The sequence below is a fragment of the Gorilla gorilla genome, chromosome 4 (genome assembly GCF_029281585.2).
Source record: "Gorilla gorilla gorilla isolate KB3781 chromosome 4, NHGRI_mGorGor1-v2.1_pri, whole genome shotgun sequence".
NCBI classification, from domain to species: domain Eukaryota; kingdom Metazoa; phylum Chordata; class Mammalia; order Primates; family Hominidae; genus Gorilla; species Gorilla gorilla.
In genome coordinates, this window is record NC_073228.2 from 95,191,496 (window position 1) to 95,211,408 (window position 19,913).

The 19,913-nt window shown below is 37.5% G+C and overlaps 1 protein-coding gene across 7 annotated transcripts in view; it reads left to right on the forward strand.

Moving 5' to 3' along the window:
* ADGRV1 (adhesion G protein-coupled receptor V1) overlaps positions 1 to 19,913 on the forward strand; it is a 596,887-nt gene that overhangs the window by 504,021 nt on the left and 72,953 nt on the right. For all 7 annotated transcript variants that reach the window (XM_055387526.2, XM_055387529.2, XM_055387534.2 and 4 more), the window contains one exon: positions 1,094 to 1,251. In XM_055387526.2, coding sequence (XP_055243501.2) covers positions 1,094 to 1,251 — 158 coding nt within the window. The remainder of the gene's footprint in view (positions 1 to 1,093; positions 1,252 to 19,913) is intronic.

Below are 19,913 nucleotides of genomic sequence, written 5' to 3' on the forward strand. Positions count from 1 at the left end.
AGGAAATAGAAAGGAACCTGGTACTCTCCCTGGAATCCACCAATTAATTTGAAACATAAGCTGGGCATGACTAGATCAGTGATTCCCAAAGTGTGTTCCAGGGCACATTAGTCCTATAGCATGACCATATGTCTGTGTATCTGTGTGTGCATGTGTGTGTGAAAAAGGAGAAGGGTTTAATTTTCGTTGAAGTCTAGAAATGATGGGTTAAACAAAATTTACTAAATGCTGTATGTGAATTATTTCGGTTAATCTTGACAACTAACTTTTGTTGCAGATGCTATTATAATCCTTATTTTATTTATTTATTTATTTATTTTTTATTTTATTAATTTTTTTTGAGATGGAGTCTCCCTCTGTCACCCGAGATGGAGTGCAGTGGCATGATCTTGGATCATTGCAACCTCCGCCTCCCAGGTTCAAGCAATTCTCCCTCCTCAGCCTCCCAAGTAGCTGGGACTACAGGCACCTGCCACCACACTCAGCTAATTTTTTTGTATTTTTAGTAGAGACGGGGTTTCACCATGTTGGCCAGGCTAGTCTCGAACTCCTGATCTCAGGGGATCTGTCTGCCTCGGCCTCCCAAAGTGCTGGGATTACAGGCATGAGCCACTGCACCCCGCCTATAATCCTTATTTTAAAGATGAGAGACAGTTTAGAGAAGTTAAAAAGTATATCTAAAGTGACTCTTTTTTTTAAGATGTGGTGCTGGATTTAATAGCCTGATTTCAGAGCCCAGATCTCTTGACTCCATGACTTCCTGTGGCCTTTTTAAAATGAACAGATATGTACCCTTAACTTCTATGAGATGTATATAGTGTGCATCTCTCAAATTTATTTGGCCATAACCTTTTTTGAAGTTTTCTGAACTTTACACGAGGCGAATGTTCCAGGGAACCTACTGTGTGAAACAGTGGGCTAGATTTAATCGGATGTTGTACTCAAACAAAACTTCAGTTTGGCAAACCAAAAATCTGATGTCGCCAGCATCCAGATACAAAGAGCTAGTATAAAGTAGTGATGTGATACATTCTGCATTTAGAAATATTTGCGCTGAAAGTGTCTGAGTTACTTCTTCTCATTTCTCTTCCAGGTGTTTTATTCCAAACGTCTATGCTGCTTTGTTCACTGCAGCTCTTGTTCCTTTGATGTGCCTTGTGGTGGTGTTCGTGGTGTTCATCCATGCCTACCAGGTGAAGCCACAGTGGAAAGCATATGATGATGTCTTCAGAGGAAGGACAAATGCTGCAGGTTTGAAAGGAACTATATTTGTACTTTGGAGATGGAAACGCTTTAATGGTGGGAAAATGTCACTGAATTTTTTTTATCAAAAAGAGGGAAGTTCAGCTCATCTTTCAGCTCTGAAGCCACAAGTTAAGCTATAGCTCTCCAGTTTCTCCTGCTTCTTGGTACCTCTGATGTCTCTCTTTCTTCAGGGCTCTGTAGGTTTTATTGTTCATTCCAATTTTGTCCTTAAGATATTGATATCCAAGTAAATGAGTCGCAGCCTTGGGAGCCACTTCCCAAGCTTTCATTAAGTGAAGCAATAGTAACTTGTGTTCTACCTGTGAAATCTGTTCATTTCTCTCCAATTCTGAGACTTCTGCACAGTCTAACAAACCTCCGCAGTGCTCATGAGTGTGCATGCAGAGCTCTGGTTGTGCTGACAGATGTTTAAAAACATGTAATCAGACAGCTACATGAGTGGCTACACATGTCTGGTTACTTAAGAGTGCAAGTCTTTCTAGTTCAAATTGGCTTTCACTACAGCTCATTTTTTCCCTTTGAATCATACCTAACAGAGGTTTTTATGATCTGATTCTTTTTATTATTGTTTTTAGATTAGAGTCCCTCAGGAATTTTCTTAACTAGAAGCAATAGCCACGCACCTACATACAGAAAACGCTCTGTAAAATGTTATGTGAGTGACTGGGATATTAGGGAGCAGCTTAAGAGCTGGGAGTAGAGGATCCCTCTTGGGCCAATGAGGAACAGAAGTCTTCTTTTTTCTAAAGTTTTACAAGTCTAAAGCCAAATGAAGGACAGTCTTAGAGGAATTCTTCACGTTTTAAGTGCTTGTCAAAGTTTAAGCAAGTAGCATATATAAGGTCTCTAGAATAGTGTCTAATACATTTTTAGGGGCTCAGTAGCTACAGGGTGTCACTCTAATGTAATGCAGTTCTAGTTCCTGAACTTGATCAGTTAATATGCAAAAGGATTTCCCTTGTAGTATAAAGAAAAGACACTCGTTTGTATTACTTTGTGGGATAGTTTGTAGCATAGCAGTATCTAGCCATCTCTTTTCTAATTCTTTCTCATTTAGCATGCAGTCATTGTGTTGGCAGAATTTTCTTTTTTTTCTGAGACAGGGTCTTACTCTGTCACCCAGCTTGGAGTGCAGTGGCATGATCTTGGCTCACGGCAGCCTCTGCCTGTAAGATTCAAGCAATTCTCCTTCCTCAGCCACTTGAGTAGCTGGGACTACATTCATGCGCCACCATGCCTGGCCAACTTTTGTATTTTCAGTGGAGACGGGGTTTCACCACATTGCCCAGGCTGGTCTTGAACTCCTGAGCTCAGGCGATCCACCTGCTTCAGCCTCCCAAAGTGCTAGGATGACAGGTGTGAGCCACCACACCCAGCCAAGGAATATTGTTTAAGGTTATGATTAATCTTAACTCCTTTAATAAAAAATATTCAATGTATAAATTCTACGTTTTCACGGGACACAGAAGTTATCTAGAAGCTATGCTTGTTTTTTCAGTTTTAATACTCTTTATTTTTTAAATTACTTTTTAAAAATGTAACTTCTTTCTTTTTACATTTATTTTAGGTTGAGAGGTACATGTGCATGTTTATTATGTAGATAAATTGCATGTCACCTCATGGGGGTTTGGTGTACAGATTATTTCACCACCCAGGTAATAAGCGTAGTATCTAATAGGTAGTTTTTCAGTCCTCACCCTCCTCTTTCCCTCTACCTCAAGTAGGCCCCAGTGTCTCTTATTCCCGTCTTTGTGTCTATATGTACTCAATATTTACTCCCACTTATAAGTGAGAACATGTGGTATTTGGTTTTCTCTTCCTCTGTTAGTTCACTTAGGATAACAGCCTCCAGCTCCATCTGTGTTGCTGCAAAGGAGATGATCTCGGTTTTTTATGACTGCATAATATTCCATGGTGTATATGTACCACATTTTCTTTATCCATTCTACCACTGATGGGTATTTAGGTTGATTTCATGTCTTTGCTATTGTGAATAGTGCTGTGATTAACATATGTGTGCATGTGTCTTCATGGTAGAACAATTTCTATTCCTTTGGGTACATACCCAGTAATGGGATTCCTGAGTCAAGTAGTAATTCTGCTTTGAGTTCTTTGAGAAACAGCCAAACTGCATTTCACAATGGCTGAACTAATTTACATTCCTACCAGTAGTGTATAAGCATTCCCTTTTCGCTACAGCCTTGCCAGCATCTGTTATTTTTTAACTTTTTAATGATAGCCATTCTGACTGGTGTGAAGTGGTATCTCATTGTGATTTTGATTTGCATTTCTCTAATGATTAGCAATGTTGGGCATTTTCATATGCTTGTTGGCTTCTTCATGGCACGTATGTCTTCTTTTGAGAAGTATCTGTTCATGTATTTTGCCCACTTTTTAATGGGCTTGTTTGGTTTTTGCCTGTTCATTTGTTTAGGTTCCTCATAGGTTCTGGATATTAGACCACTGTGAGCGCATAGTTTGCAAAAATTTTCTCCCATTCTGTAGGTTGCCTTTTTACTGTGTTGATAATTTCTTTTGCTGTGCAGGAGCTCTTTAGTTTAATTAGGTCTCATTTCAGAAGCTATGCTTTTAATCAACTTGGGATTCATCTTATTAAAATGTACATTCTTTTGGGGGGAGAATGGTGGTTTGTTTTTTCCTCTAAGTGACAAGATTTGTTGTTTTATATATAATGTAAAAGTGCCAATGTTTGCATGTTTTCAATAATGCTAACATAGGGGCCTACCATAGTGACTTAATTCTTTGAATGCCTAAATCACCCCTGCACCTCTTGAATATGCTTCATTACTGATATAGTAGATAAAACAGTACCCTGATTATCAGAAAAAGATAGCCCTCAAGCATTGAATATAAGGCAAAAGTTCCAGCACAGTTGTTGTATCTTAATGAGGGAACCCTCTCTTGCAATAAAATGTGAATAGAAGCATTACCCTATTGTTGTGTTACAAATTTAAAAAGTGTGATATTTCTAATTCCCCTATTCCCATGGCAATTCATTCTAATAGTCATTATACTTGGACTTCCACAGCAGTTTTCTGATTGGTATCTCTGGTTCTACTCTTTTTCTTCTCCATTTCATTATCTCAGATGTCTACATTTTAAAAATATAAAGTGGATTTCCTCATTCTCCAGCATTTCAGTCAAGGTTTCTCTCATTGCCCCAGAAAAAAGTCCAGTCCCTTTAGCTTACAAGAGTTTCCACGGTCCGACCCAGGACCATCTTTCCATTCCCAAGTTAGTTACTATTATCCTGCATTCTGACATGCCAATCTATTTACTTTTTCCTAAATTTTCCTGATATTGCCATCTTTGCTTATGTAAAGAAATCTTTACTTTGAGCTCCTCCTCATTAGTTGGTAAAACCCACATGCTCAATAAGTGATATGGGAAAATGTAGATGAGTGAGAGACAGATGCAAGGGGCTTATCACCCTCCCATATTCTTTATTAGCTCTACAAAGCTTTCCAAAATAACTTCAGAATCTAAACAACAGTGATGTGCTTGACAATCACAAGTTAATTCTCCTGGACATCACTTTACTTCTTTACAGAAATTCTAGAAACTTTCAATATTCTCCCCCTTTTGTGAAGCCTTAGGAATTGCCTCTTTATGGAATCACACCAAATAAGAATTACTCATTCCCTTCTCTATGCCTTTAAAGTATTTGTCCCTTTAGTCATTGTAGCACTTATCTTAGAATGGAGTGGTCACTTGTTTTGGTGTGTGTGGTTGGTGGATTTCCTTAATAAATTATTAATTCCTTGAGGGCAGGAACCATTTAGTATTCATCTGTGTATCCCCAGGGCCTTGCAGAGTGCTTAGTGGATAGCAGGAGCATAATTAATATTTATTAATTAAATGAATAAATTAATAATCATCAATGTACCACAAAATTATATAACTGTAAAAATGGATACCCAAGCTAAAGATAGCATTAAGAAGAGAAACTGTAATATTATCAAAGTAGAAATTAAATGATTTAATTCTCTGATCTGTTTGTAAATATTCCTCAAAAGTTATTATTATTAGGATTATTTTTATAAGAAATATTTTTTAAAGCTTTACCTCTATAATTCCCAAAACTACATGTTCAGCTTTGCCCTCAACCTGATCTTTTGTGTTTTTATTTACAACATACTATAACTCACCTCTACTTGAATATGCTCCACTTAACTCAAATTCAAAATTTCTTTTTTTTTCTTTTCCAGATAATTCTTTTTTTTTAATTATACTTTAAGTTCTAGGGTACATGTGCACAATGTGCAGGTTTGTTACATAGGTATATGTGTGCCATGTTGGTTTGCTGCACCCATCAACTCGTCATTTACATTAGGTATTTCTTCTATTTACTCTACCACGGAGCACTTGACACTCTCTTTGAACCTTTTTGCTAAAATTCTCTTGTGCTGACCTGTAAAATATCCAGTTAAGGTGGTACTGTAAATTCACGTTTTGCCCTCTGCCTTACTGTATACACAGACTATCCAAAGAATAACATATAACAAAAGAATGTTAAAAATACCGTGAGCATCTCTATAGAACAGAAATCAAGCAGAAACACCAAATGTACTGGTAGACTAGGCCAAAACCATAGACCTGATATCTCCTGGGGTCCAGAAGCAGGTAGATGCAGGACATTTTGTTAGGCTCAAAATCTTCCATGATTTCTGTAGAACTGAGCTCCAAGCTAATCACTCTTTTTGTGGATTAAATGTGCCTGACAACAGAAGCAACTTTGCATCACATTTGTTCACTGGTTATAATGAATACAAGTAACCATCCGTTACACCGTGTATTTTGAGTGACTTTTTTGTTCTCAACATCCCTTAATTTCAAACAGAGTTCAAATAAACTCATTGAAACCCAAAGGAATGGGGAGAACAAAGAATAAGCACCTCATAAATGGAATACCTCAGTGCTATAGATGCCCACTGTCAACCCCTTCCCTTCCTGAGCATGGCCTGGGACAGGACAACTTGGCTTTTTGTGGCCCTTTGACTGCCATGAACCAAATTGTTGAAGGTCAGTGGCTCCTAATGAGAATCACTTGCCTCCTCCTCCCTTCAGTGGGTGGATGTGCAGTGAGAATGAGTTATGATAAAGGTATGTCCCTGAACTAAATTTCAATATCTCAAGCAGCATTTTAAACAAAGCCTGTAATTTTCGGGCTTGGTTTTGATCTCTGGCAACGATAAGCGTGTCTCTCTTTTTAGGCTCATTAGAATTTACTGACTCCTTTCTGATTCATGATCCAGTTCTTATATGAGGAATGATTCATGGATCAGGAGAGGAAAATTGATTTCAATCAAGAAAGAAAGTAGATGATTACAAATCCCCTTCTTCTAAAAATCCCACACATAGGTTTCAATATGATATATGAAAATGGAAATGTGGCTGGATCCAGCTAGTCATGTAATGTGAACCTGAGGTATTTAGAATCTCCTGGTACTGTAATGGCCACATCTCTTACATGGGAGCATTATTTGAGGATGAATGCTTCCATTTCTTCAACCTTAGAGTGAACAACAATAATAATATAAATCAATATTTTATTATTATTATAAAAATTATTGAAAACTTTTTATAGTGAATATGGTAAATGCTCATCCCTTACATCCTAAAGTTGAGTGCCTTTTTTACTCTTGTCATTTTTAAAATTTCAAATAGAGTAAAGGAAATGAAATCCAAAGGAAAAAGAGGGAAAGGAAAGAGCTCCTGGTAAATAAAATAAACTGTGTTTCAGTCTCCAAAGATGGCTGCCATCAGTTACTTTTCTCCTTTTATGTAGGTGCTACTCCTCACGTCAAAGGATGGAGACTAGTTCTCATCCTTTTACATCTGGACTGTCTTTGGACTTGCTTAGACCAATGTAATGTGATGGAAGTGATGCTTTTTCATAATTGGCCTAGACTTTAAGATGAATGGCAGTTTTAGATTCCTTCCTCTTGGAAGCCAGCCACCATCTAAGTTCAATTACCCAGAGACCACCACGGTGGTAGAAACCCCACGCTGGCCATGTGCAGCAGACATGTGCAAAGGCAGGCTCAGCCAGCCTCCAGTTGTGTCAGGCAAACCAGCTCTGATTCCAGACATGGACATGTGAGTGAAGAAGGCTCCTTGTAGGTTCCATCCCCAGTGGACACCACACAGAGTTGAAAACCTGCCTAGCCCAGATTGCAGAATTGGGAGAAATAGTACATTATTTTAAGTCACTAAGTTTGGTGCTAGCTTATTTGAAGCAGTCAATAGCTGAAACATTCTGGTGTTTCAATATCCTCATTATTCTCACATCAAACTTGTAAGTATGTCATTGTCCTTTTAAATGTTACTGCTTGCAGAAACCTTCAGGGTTTATAAATAAAAATGGAAAAACATGATATGATTTTTTTCCTAAAGCAGAATTGGGGCTTCTGCTAAAGTAAAGTAAAAGTGATCTTACCCAGTAACAGTATGTACTTGAATAGGATCCAGAATGACCAACATTACAGGTTTCACATGTCCTTGGCAGTTAGATGCCTGTTTGCAGTCTACTCCAAGCTCCATTTCTGAAAATAACATTTTAAAAAAACAATGCCTTGGGGCCTAAGGAAAACCCCAGCTCCTCACTCAACCGTGAACAGACACTCCCACTCAAGCTTGAAAAAATCTTTGTGAAGCACAGTTCACTCTTCCCACATTTTGCCAATAGTGGTGGGGGAAATCCCACATGTTAAAAACACATACATATGGATGCCCATTCTCTGCTTAGGTTTTTGATCTCAATCCTCAAAGATTCATATCAGAAATCTCTCTGCCTGGAAGATGATGTGTAGTCATTCAGTGTTTGTTTTCTTCATTATTGTTTCTGAAAACACTTAGGATTTGATACTGCTCATGAAAAACTCCTAGAACAATAACATCAGGAGTTTCCTAAGGCTTTGCACATCAACATGAAAAGTAAAAAGGAAAATCATATGTTTGAGAGAAGGTTTAAATTTCTGTTGAAACACCCCTGATTTACAATGTAGCCAAGAAGGAAAAGGGGCTGACCACTTGTGGCAGACCGGGCCTTTCTAGAACTCAGGTTTCTTGGATTTCTTAATTTAGTGAGCTGCCTTTTACCAGTCTCAATTGGAGATGGATGAGGACAAAGGTAATCCCCAACTCTGGCTATTTCAGTACTAAACTATTATGTTTAATTGACATCTTTTTTCTAGGTGGACAGAGGGCATAGAGCATGGATATGGGACGGGGGTGAGAGAAAGAGTAAAGGGCTGGCACTGCATGTAAGTGCAGGTGTGCATCTCCCTTTGCACCTTGGTGGTCCACATCATGGTTATTGTCATCATCACTGCCACCCATTACGATTCACCATTCATCAGGCACTGTGTTAAGAATTTCACGTATGTTATCTCAATTTAATATATATATATGTACATAATATCTGTACATATTTATGGGGTACATGTGACATTTTGTAACATACATAGAATGTGTAATGATCATGTCAGGGTATTTGGGATGTCCATCACCTTGAATATTTATCATTTCAATGTGCTGGGGTCATTTCAAGTTATCTCTTCTAGCTATTTTGAAATATACAATACATGTTGTTAACTATAGTCAACTAGTTTGCTATCAAACATTTTATCTCAATTTTTACATGAAGCCTGTGAAGCAGGTATGATTTCCTCTAGTCAGACAAGAAAATCAAGGAAATGAGAGGCTTAGAAACGTTTTCACATTTACAAGGCTGTTCAATTGTGGGATTAGAATCAGGTTGATTCACAAGCTCTCCAGAGCTGCCATTGTTGTTAACATCAATACTTCTGCCCTTAACATTTTGTTTTCAAAACTCTTCTTGGTAATAGTGACATGTAAACATTAAATATTAAACTTAGAGGACCCTAATTTCATAAAAGTAGTATTAGACTTTACACCCAGCTCCGCCTAACCTGCAAAAAAAAAAAAAAACTTGAAGCGATCAGGGTTGGAAAATTACTCCTTCATCTTCTACTTAATCTTCTGATTTCCAAGAAAGATTGCCCCTCTTTATGGTACCAAAACATCCCTAGTTTTCCTCACCATTCTCATATGTAATGCAGGTATAATAACACTATTTAATTTTGTACAGTTGTGTGAAAGATAAAATTTTAATTCATATAAGCATTTAGTATAGTTCCTGAAACATACTAAGCCCTCAATATGTGTTAGTATTTTTATTAGTATAAGAACCCTTTCAATATGTAATTGGTGCAGAATGCAGTCAGATATGTAACTCCTTTCTTCTCTACACTTCATCAATATCTCTCAAATGTTCCCCTACTTTTCTTCATGATTTTGCCTGGTGTATTAGCTCAGGCTGCCATACAAAATACCATAGACTGGGTGTCCTAAACAACAGACATTTATTTGTCACAGTTCCAGAGACTGGAAGTCCAAGATCAAGGCGTCAGCTGATTCAGGTCCTGGCGAGGCTTGCATGGACATTTTGCTGTCTCCTCTCATGGATGAGAGAGAGCCCTCTCATGTCTCTTCTTATAAGGACACTAATTCCATCATGGGGGCTCCACCTTCATGAGATTATTACCTCCTGAAGGCCTCATCTCCAAATACCATTGCATTGGGAGTTAGGGCTTCGACATACAAATCTGGGGGATGGAGGAAACAATTCAGTCCATAGCACCTTGGTGATATCTCCCATCATCTCATCCTTAGACTATTACAGCTGTCTTGAGACCAATATTGTTCAATTCTTGTCTATCCCCATTCCACACTGAAGCATTCTAAAAAGCAAAATTGGCCATGTCGTAAAATCATCTAATGACAATCATTAGACTATAGAATAAAAGGAGAAAATCAGGAGCTGGGCATGGTGACTCACGCCTGTAATCCCAGCACTTTGAGAGGCCGAGGCAGGTGGATCATCTGAGGTCAGGAGTTCGAGACCAGCCTGGCCAACATAGTGTGAAACCCCGTCTCTACTAAAAATACAAAAATTAGCCAGGCATGGTGGCAGATGCCTGTAATCCCAGCTACTTGGGAGGCTGAGGCAGGAAAATGTCTTGAACCTGGGAGGCAGAGGTTGCAGTGAGCCAAGATCATGCCATTGTACTTCAGCCTGAGCAACAAGAGTGAAACTCTGTCTCAAAAGTAAATAAATAAATAAAAATTTAAAAAATAAAATAAATATTCACTACTTCTCCACATAGTCTTTAATGTCCTAACCATACTTAACTAGTGCTGCCACCTAAAAGTGATATGACTTCTGATAAAACTTGACTTAAATAACACAACTAAATTCACTGTTGCTTGCTGAGTTCATCGCTTATGGTGATGAGAGAGGAGACGGAATAGAATTGAAACTAATTTCCATCTTGATACCCATGATAAATAGGCTTCAGTAAGGTGTTAGTGGAAGATATGCTAATGTGATACACACTTAAAGCTAATATCTGAGGGTAACAAAGATGTTGTTGTTTAGGTGCGTTGCACACTCTTTGACCCTTAATGTGGCTGGCATCTCTTGTTGACGTGTGCATATCACTGCCATGCCATACCATGTTTGACCCAGAGAATTAATGAAACATTCCCATTGTTTATCAGTTTTGTATTCAGGCTAAGTAAGTTTCCTATATATTTCCTTGCCATTGTTCTCCAAATTAATAATAAATTTTAATTTTCCTGGCAGATCCTATTTTTTTTCTGAGACAGAGTCTTACTGTATTGCCCAGGATGGAGTGCCATGGCACAATCATAGCTCCCTGCAGCTTCAATCTCCTGGGCTCAAGAGATACTCCCACTTTGGGCTCCCGAGTAGCCAGGACTATAAACACATGCTACCATGACCAGCTAATTTTTAAAAAATTTTTTAAAGAGCATTTTAAAAAGAGCACTTTTTAAAAAATGGATGACCGAAGTCTTCCATTCTACTCTTGGGTAATGAAAATACAGTTATTGATTTTTTAAAATGTATCTCTCTAAGATTTGTATTCAGAAAGACTATGTATAAAACTTGACTAGAGAGTAGAAAAAATTTTTGAGGCTGTTTTATCTTGGAATAAGTATGGCAACGAAAGCACTGTGTTTCTCTCTCGACCTCGTCTATGAGCCACCTCAGTTGGTATCGACATGGGGATACTGTAACACACTATGGCTCTCTCTCCCAGGTTCTTACCTGTATTTCCATTCTTGGTTTGCAACTTTTTCCATGTATTATTTGTTGTTATTTTCATTACTTAAAGTTACCTCTAATTTATGATTCAGTGCCTACATAGTTCTTTAAGGAAATATATAGTCTACAATCCTTCGTATGATCATACTTTAATTACATGAATCAACTGGTACATTATTAAAGAGGAGATCTGGAAATAAAGGAAAATGGGTTTACTAGTACTAGAGAAACAGGGAGTAAGGAAAGGTAATTTGGGGAATTAGCAATTGAATCATAAATTTCTTTAAAAATGAATGGTTAGCCATCATTCTCAGCAAAGTGTCGCAAGGACAGAAAACCAAACACCGCATGTTCTCACTCATAGATGGGAATTGAACAATGAGAACACTTGGACACAGGAAGGGGGACATCACACACTGGGGCCTGTCATGGGGTAGGGGGAAGGGGGGAGGGATAGCATTAGGAGATACACCTAATGTAAATGACGAGTTAATGGGTGCAGCACACCAACATGGCGCATGTATACATATGTAACAAACCTGCATGTTGTGCCCATGTACCCTAGAACTTAAAGTATAATAATAAAAAGAAAAAAAATTAATGGTTAGCACAATACCCATGATCTAATGCTGTACTCAACAGTTTACATATTATAAAACTCAAGTGAATAGAAGAAAGTGACGTTTTTACAATATGTTGTTTTTTGTTTTGTTTTTATTTTTTTCAGAGAAAAGTATACCATATTAAAGGTGAAGTGTGAATATCACTGGGCCAGAGGCAGTAACAAACTTTGATCCTCACAGAAGTACTCTCTCAGTTGCTTTAGCATAACTGAAATAGCCTGCCTCATTAAGTATCACTTTCCTTGCAGTCAGTTGCTAAAGATCACTCCTCTAATAAGATGTCAGAAATATTTTTGTTCTTCACATATTTTGTACTTCAAGGCCACTATGTCCCTGCTTAATAAGTTCTTTTGCTGGGTACAGTGGCATGCACATATAGTCCCAGCTACTCAGGTGGCTGAGGTGAGATGATCACTGGAGCCCAGGAGTTCAAGACTGTAGTGCACTGTGAGTGTGCTTGTGAATAGCCACTGCATTATGGCTTGGGCAACATGAGAGAAATAAATATTGTTTTACAAAATAATTTTTCCTATTTTCGAATCTGTGTTTTTTGCTTATACCATCATTTTCCTATTCATGTTACTGTGGTTACCATTTCTTATGATCGTCTCTCTTCCTAGGCCACCATTTTCCTCTCCACATCTCTCTGAAGACACCATCTTTCTGTCCCCTTCTGCCGATTTCTTACTCCTACTTGTTCTTCATCCTCATTGTAACCTCCCTTCCTTCCACCCTTAGTTGTTCTCGAAAAATACAATCTGGAACCTCAGATTGGAACTGTTAAGGATATTTTCACCAGCCCCCCTGATTTCCTTACTAGCTTGGCTTCCTCCTTAAGAAATTTTGCCAATCACCCAACCTACAGAATAGGAGAAAAATTTTACAATCCACCCATCTGACAAAGAGCTAATATCCAGAATCTACAAAGAACTTAAACAAATTTATAAGAAAAAAACAAACAATCCCATCAAAAAGTGGGCTAAGGATATGAACAGACACTTCTCAAAAGAAGACATTTATGTAGCCAACAGGCACATGAAAAAATGCTCATCATCACTGGTCATTAGAGAAATGCAAATCAAAACCACAGTGAGATACCATCTCACGCCAGTTAGAATGGCAATCATTAAAAAGTCAGGAAAAAACAGGTGCTGGAGAGGATGTGGAGAAATAGGAACGCTTTTACACTGCTGGTGGGAGTGTAAATTAGTTCAACCATTGTGGAAGACAGTGTGGTGATTCCGCAAGGATCTAAAACTAGAAATGCCATTTGACCCAGCAATCCCATTACTGGGTATATACCCGAAGGATTATAAATCATACTACTATGAAGACACATGCACACATATGTTTATTGCGGCACTATTCACAATAGCAAAGACTTGGAACCAACCCAGATGTCCATCAATGATAGACTGGATTAAGAAAATGTGGCACATATACACCATGGAATACTATGCAGGATGAGTTCATGTCCTTTGCAAGGACATGGATGAAGCTGGAAACCATCACTCTCAGCAAACTATCACAAGGACAGAAAAGCAAACACCACATGTTCTCACTTATAGGTGGGAGTTGAACAATGAGAACACTTGGACACAGGGTGGGGAACATCACACACTGGGGCCTGTCATGAAGTGGGGGGCTGCAGGAAGGATAGCATTAGGAGAAATACCTAATGTAAATGATGAGTTGATGGGTGCAGCAAACCAACATGGCACATGTATACCTATGTAACAAACCTGCACGTTGTGCACATGTACCCTAGAACTTTAAGTACAGTTAAAAAATATTATATATATATACACACATATATATAGAAAAAAAGAAATTTTTCCAATCACCAACCCACTCTATGCCACACAGTTCTCTTTTATCAGCCAATTAGTGCTACTCTGTAACGGATACTTATTTATTATAAGTACTCTTAACTAAGCCATCTCTGCTTCTGAGACATCCTTTGGATTATTTTTAATTGATAAGTCTTAAGCGATCTTTGAAACAGATTCTACTGCCCTGAAGTCTGTGTTTTATACATTCTATCCTCACTGTCTAGTCAAGACATGAAAACAACATGGTGTTATCTCACACGACTTTCCTTATGTTCTCTGATCATTTCTCTTTGCCGTCTCTCTTCTTTGCCATTTTTCGTTTCATCTTAGATGAGAAGGTAAGTAGCTCATTCTCACCAAAGCCAGCTCTCCCAATTGTGCCTTTCATCTGTTTTTCCTACTCTTGGAACTTGTTTCATTGAATTTTCCACAACTGCCTCTCATCTTAAATATTTCTCTCTCCTGTAGGTCTTTCTTGTCCATCTAGAAATACGTATCACTTTACACTGCCTAGAAGAGCTTACTCATAATGCTGCTGCTTTATCAAATTACTGCCCTGCCTCTCTTCTTTCTTTAACCAACAACTACTCTTGAAGAGTAGTTCATACAAGTTGCCTGTTCTCATCACCTTCTGTTCACAGTTAAGCCTTCAGAGTACCTTGCTTATTCTCTTTCATTCATCACTCATAACGTTGGACACCAAATCCACTGACCACTCTTCTTATCTGCGTATCCTTCAATTCTTCTGTAGAAATCAGTACTGATAACCAGCCTTCCTTGAAAAGTCCATCTCTCTTGGTTTTCACGACACCCTATTCTTTTTACAAGTATTTTCCTGCTAACTCCCAGGTCATAGCCCTTTCTTCTTATGCCTGAAAACTCTGAAGTATATGTATTTTACAGGGATTGCCTTTGCATTTTTTATATCATAGTGATAATTTTCAGATCTATCAACTTGAGCCTAACTTCTCTCTCCACATATAAGCTCACATTTTCAAATGTCTTTTGGATACATTCGCTTGGGTTTTTCTCTGATCGCTTGTCCTCAAGATGTACAGATATTGTCATCAACTTTGCTCCTCTGCCTTATCCTAATTGCTCTGATCTCAGTGTTATTCTTTCACTCCTTTCTTTTCTTCTTCCTCTTGATACTTTTTCTGGTTTTCCTAACCTAAAAGCTAGGGTAATTTCTTTCACTTCATAGTCATACTCTCAGATGAGTGACTGTCAAAACTAACTGATCATCAAAATTGCTTATGCTTTCAGAAATTATGGTTTGATGAGTCTCACTATAGACTTACTAAATTAGAATCTCTGGTGATGAAGTCCCACAATCTGTATATTTTTAAGCTCTCTTACTCTTTCCTGATTTGAGGGTACTACTAGAGATTCTGTCTCTACATTTCTGTGCCTACCCCTTCATTACATTGCAGGGACCACTTCTATGCCATTCCCCTACCTCAGGCCTTCATTACTGAGACCACAGCAATCCTTCCCTAACTGGTGTCCCTGCCTCTAGCATTCTCTCCACCAACCTATTTTCTTTCCTATGAGTTTAAGCTATGTGAATATGCCATACCTCTTCTCCGAAATTTAAAATGGCACTCCATTTTTCTGTAAAGTAATTATGTATTGTTTAACCTGGCCCTCAATATTCCTTCATGACCTAGTGCTACGAACATCTCGTTACTCACCTTCATGGGGACCTTTAACACCAGCCAAAAGAAACAACTTACAGTAATTTATGCATTTGCTTTTTGCCTCTCTTTATGCTGCTCTCACTGCCTTTGCCTCAATATTTGTATGTTCAAATATGGCCCATCTTCATGGCCCAGCCAAAATTCTTTCTTCTTTCCCCAAAGTTCCCTGATAATCATCAATAGGAAGAACCTCTTGTTTTCCCTGAATTTTTATGTAACTTTTATAAATCTCTCTTATAATACTTATCTCCTACCTTCTCTTATAGGGTATAAACAAATATATATGTAATATGCACAACTATATAATCTTTTTGTTGTTGTTTTTTGTTTTTTGAGACGGAGTCTCACTCTGTCACCCAGGCTGGAGTACAGTGCACTCGACTTGATCTTGGCTCACTGCAACCTCTGCCTCCCGAGTTCAAGCGATTCTCCTGCCTCAGCCTCCCAAGTAGCTGGGACTGCAGGCATGCACCACTGTGCCCGGTGAATTTTTTTTTTTTTTTTTTATGGTAGAGATGGGCTTTCACCATGTTGACGAGGCTGGTCTTACACTCCTGACCTGAGGTGATCCACCTGCCTCGGCCTCCCGAAGTGAATGTATATAATCATTGGGAGCAGATCCAGATGTAATTCAACATTTTATCTATCACATTTTATCTAATACATTTTGGTGCTGAAGAAATATATTTCTTGAATAACAAACAGCAGCCAAAGTTTATCTGGAACTGTTCGAAGTGTTCCACTTTTCAACCACTAAATCCTCACAATCCACAAAACCTTATTTGGGAGGCACTAATAGTATATTCAATTTACAGATGAGGAAATTGAGCCTCAGAGCAGTTAAGTAACTAATACAAGGTCACACAGCTAGTGAAGGCCCTCAAGTAGCCTGGTTCCAGAGTCCATGCTTTTAATCATTCTGCCTCTTTTTGTGAATAAATTCCACCCAGTCATATTTTTTAACATTTAATTGGCTGAGCGCTCATATTCAAAAGAGATCTTTTTCTTTTAGTTGAATTTGACAGAGGCAAGCTTTAAATTTTATCATAAATAGCCTTCAAGAAGGCAAATAATGTGATTTACAATTAGGATTCATCAACTTCAAGGAAGAAGTAGAAATTTGCTTATAGGAAAGATTTAAATGTGTTGCATAGTTACATAAAGCTCTGTTGTACAATTTTATAAAGACTGTAAATCAGAATACTTATAAATTAATAAGTAATTGAAATAAACATCATTTGGTTCTTATACTCATTTAATTATACAATCTCCAAGACATGTGATTTCCTTCTCCCCATCTTTTTCCCCCAATGCCAGAGTATTTGCAAATAAATATTTAATCCATGGTTATATTGAAGCTGCTTTGGTACCATGAAAAAAAATTTTTTTTACAAACATCTTTCACAAACTTTGTAACTGGACAAACTCCACCAGGTAAAAAAATAAGTGCATGGAAACAAAACAAGAATGTAGCAATATCTGCCTAGCTTATTAAACATGAAATTGAATAGTGAAAATAGCTCCATTTGGGAAGCTTAGGAAGCATAGTGACCAAAAAACTGTATGGCTGCTCATTCATTAGTCTTAAACTATTAATGTCAAACTCATAGTACCCAGAGTTAAATAAGATTCTGATGCTCCTACTCTTAAAAAGAAAAGTGGAAGCATGTAGTTATGAGCCTGGGGCAAAAAGAAGCTATAATATCTACCATACATTTGCTAATAATATCAGACACACCTGTGAACCAGTTTAACCATTAACAATTTAAACTCTACATTTAAAAAAGAGAAAAAAAATCCTAGAATTAAAATATCACAAAAATTAAGGTCTACATGTAATATTGACAAGCAAATACAGAAATCAAATTTGATAGTCTATCATTGGGCACAAATCACTTTGATCAAATTACTTTGATCACTAATATACAAGTATTAGACAGCCTCTTTCTCCCTAGAGTATATACATAGCATTCAATCCAGGAATTGCCTTTTTTTTCTGAACACCATTGTTTCCCTTTTTTTTCTCTGTAAGGGCTTAGTCCAATGTTGCTAGTAAGAATGAGCAATAAGATATTAGTTCACTCCCTTATGCATTAAAATCCCTGCCACACCTGTGGGTATTGTGCCATTGTTTAAATGGGTAATAATAATAAGCCTTTATATAACACAGATACCAAAGAGCTTTGTGGTCAGTCGTTGTTGTACATGCCTAAAAACAGCTCTGCGTGAGTTTTGTGTCCATTTGCTTAATTAAAAATATAATTATTTAACAACAGAGAGTAAGTAATATACATACAGCTGTTGGGAAATACCATTATTTCTAAGACCAGACAATACTTTGATAATCTGATAGCTGTTGGGAAAAGAGATGCAGTTAATCACATTAATAGAGAGTCAAAGGATTTAACTCAAGTAGACCTTTTAGAACAGTGATATGGCAAGGGAAGTAAAAAAAAAAATCAAATAAAATTTTAAATTTGTATTACAGTTTTGTGTGTGATGGTTAGAGAACCAAATTAAAGAAACAAAGGCAGCTTTGAAGTATGTTGGCATTTATCCAGATTGAGGGTCTACCAGAAAATAGTTCTGGGAACTGACATTTATGATAACTCATTCAAATATTTTCTTGCACAATTAGAGTTATCTTAAGGGTTAATTTTCCTGAGACATCATGCCATATTTGACTCAAGATTTCAGCATTGAATTTGAGCCTATTAACTCAATGAGTGCTAACTGATGTCTTATCAAACTATCTATAAAATATAACTGGCTATTCATGGCCAAATACGTAGTCATCTAATGTCTAAAAATTATGAGACCATCTAGCCAGATTCAAAATACAGACATAGGCAAGTTTAAAGATGCATTGTACATTTTCATTGTATTACAAAAGTTAAGTGTGTTGGAAAATTGCTGTTAGCTGCCTGAGCATGCCTGTAGCTGAGTTTTGAGCTCCTTAATGGCTGAGTAACTGGTAATGCAGTTAGAAAACTAGGTTAAGCCAGTCTTCAGTCATTAGTTGGCTGACTTCATATTTGTTTTAGAACTCTAATCTTCTAAGAACTTGTTTTCGTAATTCCACCTTATGAAACATTTATGAAATGTGTAGAAAATTACTACAATAGCTGTAAACCCAAATGATAATTCCCTTTCCCATAGTTTCAATAATTTTTTTCTTCACTAGAAGAAAACAGAGCACTTAACCTTTTCCTTAAGAATCACAGATCTATTTGATCGCCCCTCAGCAAAATATTATCTGGCACTTTTGAAGTACATGGTTCAAATAGAATTACTCTAATAATAGTTTTTGCGAGGTCTGTGTGGGTATGTCTCATCTAACTTGGTTATTCTCCTTAGATTCAAAATTATATCCTGCAAATTGAAAATTATATATAGCTTTTGCAAGGCAAGACCATAATTCTAGGCTTGTACCATTTTTTTTTCAACCCCAATAAATCACATTCAAAGTATACCTGATACTGGACTGTCTTTTAGCATCCAGGAGAGCCCTAAGTCAGCTGTTGACAAAGTACTGCGTTTTAAGTTCCCAGAAAACCTTGAGACTCCACTGAGAATTTGCTCACATTCTCCTCTTTAACCCTGGAAAATATACTCTAGGCCAATACTGATTCACTTCTCTGCCTGCAGATCTAGTGTGTCACCTGCACAGATCTTTCCAAATCATGCTTGTATCCTTCACATATCAGTAAGGGTCAGGGTAAATCCATGTCAGAAGGTAGTCGGTGGAAGCCTCCACTGTGGTTATGTTTACTGTTCCTACCTTTACCTCTAAAGTACAAGCTGCTTAAATTACCTTCTAAAGCAAAAATTTAAAAATTGTGGGTCACACAGTACATTGATGAGTCCCACTGCCAACATATTTTACATGGAATAGGATGGCATGGGAGAGAGTAGAGTGGATGGGATAGGATAGGATAGGATAGGATAGGATAGGATAGGATAGGATAGGATAGGATAGGATAGGATAGGATAGAATAGAGTAGAATAGAATAGATCAAAGTGTGTCATACATTAACTTGGGTTTCATAAAAGTTTTCTTTCAAGATTGTGTAGTTCACATGTAAAATGCATTTCTCACCGTGGTTTGTGGTCAGAGTTTGAAAGTCAGTATTATACAGTAAATTTGACTTCTCAATGGCCCTGGAATTGACATATGTCTATGGAAATCTTAGATAAGGTGGATTGTTTCTGGGAAGCATTCAATGCTTGCATCACACTTTTTCTCCCTCCCTCTCTTTTTCCCTCCCATTAAAAAACAATCCCATTGAAGTGTTCTTATGGGAATGTTACTCATAGG